The sequence below is a fragment of the Alosa alosa genome, chromosome 9, assembly GCF_017589495.1.
Source record: "Alosa alosa isolate M-15738 ecotype Scorff River chromosome 9, AALO_Geno_1.1, whole genome shotgun sequence".
NCBI classification, from domain to species: Eukaryota; Metazoa; Chordata; class Actinopteri; order Clupeiformes; family Clupeidae; genus Alosa; species Alosa alosa.
The window spans coordinates 9,591,343-9,597,844 of NC_063197.1; the positions used below are offsets into that span (position 1 = coordinate 9,591,343).

Sequence of the window (6,502 nt, forward strand, 5' to 3'; positions counted from 1 at the left end):
AGAAAATGGACTTGGATTGAAAATGCGGTGAAGCTCCATGATGACAACTTGGAGGTTTGGAACTACGAACAGTGGCTCAGAAAGTCTTCTACCATATCTGGCGGCGCAAATTCTATTCCTTGGACCGTGGGAGTGGAAGATAAGGAACAGATTCATACAGGTCTGGTGGTCACCGAGAAGTTCACAGCAACGGCCTGAGACATCGTCAAGTGGTGTGTCACCTGTCGACAAAACAATCACGACAAAGAAGGTTAAGTTGCCAATGCTGAAGACACCAGCTCCACCAGGACCATTCAGTTCTCAGATAGATTACATCACTCTTCACAAGTGTAAAGGCTACGAGATGTTCATGGTTGTCCTGTGCAAGTTCTTCAGGGGATTGAGGCATTCCCTGCACAATCTGGAATTGCACTACACACTGCCAAAGTCCTCATTGAAAGACATCATTCCCGATGTGGTTGCCATAACATGGTCGGCAGTGAAGGTCAGGGTGAGAGAAAAGTGGATACATGCGAGCCATGGCAAACTAATAGAACCGCCTGAAACATGGCCCGGCTTGGGTAGGGTACGAATTCTATCTGAGTTTCCGCCCGATCTTCTTTTAGGGGGTGAGGGGAAGATTCTGAGGAGACTTTCATTTTGACAGGGAATTTATGGCGTCAGGAGGAAATGAAAGGTTAGGGATCGAGTAGAGATCTTTCTTTGAGAACCCCGAGCATGCTCAGGGTGTTGAGGTAGTGGACTCTTCTTGCCTACAAACTCATGTTATGAAAAATTATAGACTTAGATAAGTCTTATAATTGATTTTGATGATTAAATATGTGTGATTACTGATATATGAAATGTTTAATCTGAGGACACAATTACAATTGCCGATTTTTGAGAATGATTACAGTTAAGCTAGATCAAGAGGGGGGAGTAATCCTGTAGTCCTGGTTCCAAAGGTGGGTTTCTGGGGACACCCGTGAAGGGAGCTGAACACGAGCAACGGGTTAACCAGGGGACTCACTGGGGACCAGGGTTGGGAGGGTTGCTACACCTATAATAGATAATTATATATATTGTTGTTTCCATGACTATCCTTCAACTGATACTGCTCTTTCTTTTCACTCCACATGTACCTATGAGGTTACGGGGGAGCCACAGACAACATCTGGGACAGAGACTTTGCCTTTGAACTGAACTGTTGCTGGCGGTTTCCTGAACTTCAAAAAGACTTTGTTTTCCTTTTCTTTTGACTCTTAGAATGAGATAATCATCAGCAACATAATCAGTTTTTAAGTTTTCTTTCAAGGTGCCTGCACTTCTTTTCTTTTCCTTAAAGTACCTGAGAGGTAATGCTTGGTTTGTTATCTGTTCTTTAGACCACATCAGACTCCTGTTTATTTGTTTTGTATGATCTATAAAAATCTGTGTTTTTGATTGATCAAGAGGATGGACTGTAGAATTCTGGGGTATTCTTACTGTATTCTGATGTGTTCATATGTTACATCTGTGTGTAGTATACAACTGGGAGAAGTCCATATTATTGTACATAACTATGCCTTAGGCCTGTGTACCAGCAGGAAGGTCATACAGGCCGATGTTTAGGAACATCCGAGGAACATCGGTGATAACATGGGCGAGGGAGACAGCATGTCTGCCTATTCGACTGAGTATCTCCATCTGGCCAGGGCGGGTTGTGTACACTGGTTGGCACCTGCCATGTTGGCATGATTGATGTTTGTATGTTTTAGTATAACAGGCTTTGTCTTAGGTTTTGACACGGAGGCGGATGGGGAAGCAACCCAAGGAGCATCTTCTGTGAAGGCTCAGCAGCCGCTTCTAATAACAACCACAACTGTTAGACTCTGCACAGTTTTACTGTTTGAGACTTAGCCTGTGTTCTGTTATTCATTGTTGTACCATCTACAATAAATCATCATCTAATCGCCGATCCTGATCCCGCTGTCAAGCTTTATTGACCATCTTCAATACAGACATTAGAACTAAAACACAGCATAACAACCAGAGAATCCAACACAGCGTTTGCAAAGAGGAGAATCTTTTTCATTTGCATCCCTTAGTTATGCCTACAATGCAAAATTGTTCCCTGCGTGATTGTTAGATGCATTTCAAAACATCGCTGGCGTGAAATGCCACCACAAAACACTGTTTGCGAATCGGTTATTAGGACAGACATGTCAAAGTCAAGGCCCGAATGAATTATCTACGGACAGGCCACAGCCACCGGCTGCTGTTTCGCATCAATACTCCATTCCCCACAATGCAGCGGTAGCCCACGAACTCACTGCGGCGCCTTAAGTGGGCTTCATTATTCATCAAGTATTCAGTCAGGGCAGATGTCAACTTTCAGCCCCCCTCCCCAGTGTTATTGCCTGAGCGTTCATTGAGCGAAAGTCACTTTCGTTCATATGTATTTTTGGTGAGCGTGAACTGAGCATTACTGTATTAGGCTACTACTGCCTGATGAGCGTTACTGTGAACTCGTTCATTCTGGTGTCTGTGAGCGGAGGCAGCTCTTTCAGTTTAACCGTTGAATAGGGTGCCAGATTTCTACAGAGCCTTCCGTGAAAACCGGCTAAAACACACCCGTAAAAGGCCTTAATATGGCGGCATGCAGGTCACCATTTGTCAAACTATGGGCGCGGTCCGCAATGTGGACAATGGTCTGCAGAGTGAAATTATTCCCAGGCCATCGTCTGATAATTTGCTGCGCAATTGGTCAGGAGCAGCGGACAGAAAAAAAGAAAACAAACATTTCTGCAATTAGTAGGAAATACTTTAATACGTTAATTTGGTGTCATCAAACATAGAGGCATAGAATTAAAGGCATTGGTATGACGTTTATTCAATCGTTGAAAAACGAACAGATACGGGATCGTATTGTCATTGGATTAGTGGACATAGAGATATCAAAAAACTGCAGCTGGAGCGGACTTGACTTTAGAAATAGCCATCAACATTGCTTTCGACAGTCAGCAGAGAGTGAAATAAAGTGCAATTACACGTGAAAGCCAAAACAATTAAAAAACACACAGAAGCTAAAAGTGGGCAACTGAAACAAGGAAATGCATGTCAGAGATGTGGCAGAGTGCACGAGTTTGGAGCATGTCAGCAAGCGGCAAACAGTGCGAATGCAGTAAAATGGGACACTTTGAAGCTATGTGCAAAACAAAAGCAGTGCGAGCAGTGGCAGCTGACTAACAGTGATAGTGATGAGGGGCAGCTCTTGGTTCTTAGGAGCCGTTACTGAGAATGGCGAAGTCGGCGAGGGACAAGTGGCTCGTAGATCTACCAAATTAAAGGGACCACTGTGCAATTTAGGATTGACACAGGCGCCAGATATACCCGTGATTTCAGAACAGACATTCCTTAGCCTGCCCTGAGCCCCTGTTTTGAAGGACACAAATGCCTTTTTCACTAGTCCTGGTGGGAAACTTCGACTGCAAAGGCAAATTCTTAGCAGAGACTGAGAAGCGTGGTGTGAACCACCAATGGTTGGAAGGTGGAAGAGGAGCTGAGGCATTTAGTCTTTGGGCCCAGAATATATGTGGACTTGAAAAACTAAACAAAGCAGTGAAGCGAGGCGATTCATCCTGCCCACGCTTGAAGACATCGCACCAAAGCTCTCAGGCACCACAGTGTTCTCCACTGTTGATGCTTCCAGTGGATTTTGGCAAATACCACTGGACACCAATAGCAGGAGGCTCACAACATTCATCGCGCCCGGTGGGTGCGTTTTCTGTTTCGGAGGCTGCCATTTGCATAACCTCGGCCCCGAAATTTTTCAGCAGAAGATGAGTGGATGATGTCCTGATCTCCCGGCAAGGACAGAGAGGGCTGACAACAAGGATCTTCGAAAGGTGCTGGAGACCATCAGGCGTCTGGACTGAAGCTCAGCGGGTAAGTGCCAGTTCGGAAAATCTGAGATCAGTACTTTGGCCATGTGATAGGGAAAAGGCGGCATTAGGCGGGGCGTGAGCAAAGTCAGAGCAATAACAGAGCTACGGCGCCCCACCAACATGACAGAGTTAAGCCAGACCATCAGAATGATCAACTACTTGGGGAAATTCCTCCTGCCCTCTCATCTGTCATGCACCCCATCAACAGCCTGCTGAAAAAGGGCGCTGCTTGGGTTTGGGGAGAGGCACAGGAGGAAGCGTTCAAGAAGGTAAAGCAAATGCTGACCCTCCATTTACCAGTGCTGGCGTGCCTACGATGTATCAGACCTACCGTAGTCAGTGCTGATGCCAGCAGCCGGTCTGGGGGCTGCGTTGCTACAGGAGCAGGGGAGCGGACTCACGACCAGTGGCCTTCTGTTCCAGAGCGTTGGCGGGAAGCCGGCGATGGTATTCCCAGATCGAGAAAGAGTGTCGCCAGCGTATGGGCATGTGGCGGTTCACCAGGTATCTGCAGGGAATGGAGAAATTCTGTTTGCAGACAGACCACAAACCGCTTCGTTCCTCTCATAAACTCTTACGACCTCGACAAGGCACCTGTAAGATGTCAGCGGCTGCTGATCGTCTCATGAACTTCAACACTGGCGCAGTGCATGTCCCAGGAAGCAACTTGTTGTGGCAGACACATTGTCAAGCAATTCTCTGCCAGACAGAGACACGTCTGACACGGAGGACAAGGTTAAGGCCTACGTACAAGCTGTGATCGGAACAAGACCAATCACAGGCGACAGACTGGACGCGATTAGGTCAGCCACGGGCCAGGACACTGATCTACAGACTGTCATTAAGCTACACCAGGGCGGCTGGCCAGGTGAGTTAGCCGCATTCCACACACATTACACGGGTTCCATGCTGCCAGGGCACACTTGTCAGAAGCAGAAGGACTTCTCTTATGCGATGACAGAATTGTTATTCCCTGCTCTATGCAAGCAGATGTACTGTCCCAGCTACACGAAGGCCATCAGGGGGCTTTACAAAGTGTCGCAGAAGGGCCAGCATGCCGGTGTGGTGGCCAGGGATTGGTGCGCCATCACCCGAAACAGTGAGAACATGTGGATTCTGCCTTAAGAACAAGCCTACGCAGAGGCGTGAGCCACTGATGACCACGCCCTTGCCCGGTGGTCCGTGGCAAAGAATTGCCGCTGACCTCTGTGAACAAGATGGTAAGCAGTACCTCATTGTTGTGGACTATTACTCCGCGTGACATTGAAATAGCACAGCTGACTACCACCACCAGTCAGCAAGTGATTGCTTCGCCTGAAAAGAATGTTTGTCAGGTGGGGCATCCCCCTGGAGCTGGTATCAGATAATGGTACCCAGTTCACTTCAGCAGAGTTTCAAGCATTCAGTGAGCAGTACAACTTCACACACACTAAGTCTAGTCCCCATTATCCACAAGCCAATGGAGCAGCAGGCGGAGGCGTTACCACAGCAAAGCGCATACTGCGGCAGCCAGACCCTCACCTAGCCCTTATGAGCTACAGGGCTACTCCAATCGCTGCAACAGGTCAGAGTCCAGCACAACTCGCCATCAGACGACAGATCAGGACAACAGTTCCAGTCCTACCTGCACAGCTGGCTCCGAGTCCTGTTGACACCAACGCGGTGAAGAGCAAAGACCAACAAGCCAAAAGTGCCTACCATTTCTTTTACAACAGACAGCACTCGGCACGTCCCTTACCTGTACTACGGTCAGGTCAACACGTCAACATCAAGTTGGATGGAGAAAAAAGGCTGGAAGACTCCAGCAAGTGTCATCGCTAAGAGGCACCTGAGCCCAGGTCCTCGTCCACGTCCAAACAGACCAAGGGACACTCACCCGTTCGGAACCGGAGACACATCCAGGAAGTGCCGGGGTCAACAGAAAAGGTCACTGCATCAGAGACTAGTGACCAGAGCCAGCCCAGTTCCTGTGACCCGGGCTCCCCATCCCTCCCTGCCGTGGGGCCTGTCACTCCTGGTCCTACTGTGTCCCAAAGCCTACCACCCCCAAAAGACCTGGAAGAGTTACTAACCCTCCTGCCTGGTTCAAGGACTATGTGCTTAAAAGACCTGAAGTTGGTATGAAAAAAAAAAAAGAGAGAAATGTAACAGTAATGCAAAATGATTTGAATGTTGAATTTTATGTTGCAGATTCTTAACAGGTAGTGATAACTTACTTGAGTTAATGAGTTAAACAGTTCATTAATGAGTTCATTTGTTTTAATGGTACCTAAATGAAAAGAAGTAAGAATAACAGTAACAAAAAGAATTGAAGTAACAACCAGCCATTTATGTTATGCTTTATTACGTTTATTTTTTAAAGTAAAGTTGCTGGGAATTTAAGTTATAAACAGGTGACTGATTTAATGTTAATGATTTACTTTACTGAGGGGGAGATGTGATGCGATGAATGTTTATCAGTTGTCTTGCGCATAATATTGGAGACGTCCTTACGTGAAGCTTGGACTTCTGGGAGTTCGTTATATTCGTGAAGATGCTAGGAGCATGAGTTACGTATGTGTTATCTGAGTTATTAATAAAAGACCTCAACGTAAGAT

General features: G+C 46.8%; 1 protein-coding gene across 1 annotated transcript in view; it reads left to right on the plus strand.

The window, feature by feature from the left end:
* The window catches only part of LOC125300243, a 14,557-nt gene extending 8,581 nt beyond the window's left edge, over positions 1–5,976 (plus strand). Inside the window, exons 15-19 of the mRNA XM_048251979.1 lie at positions 3,428–3,500; positions 4,114–4,352; positions 4,612–4,773; positions 4,867–5,004; positions 5,621–5,976. Coding sequence (XP_048107936.1) covers positions 3,428–3,500; positions 4,114–4,352; positions 4,612–4,773; positions 4,867–5,004; positions 5,621–5,976 — 968 coding nt within the window. The remainder of the gene's footprint in view (positions 1–3,427; positions 3,501–4,113; positions 4,353–4,611; positions 4,774–4,866; positions 5,005–5,620) is intronic.
* Positions 5,977–6,502: the final 526 nt, after the last annotated feature.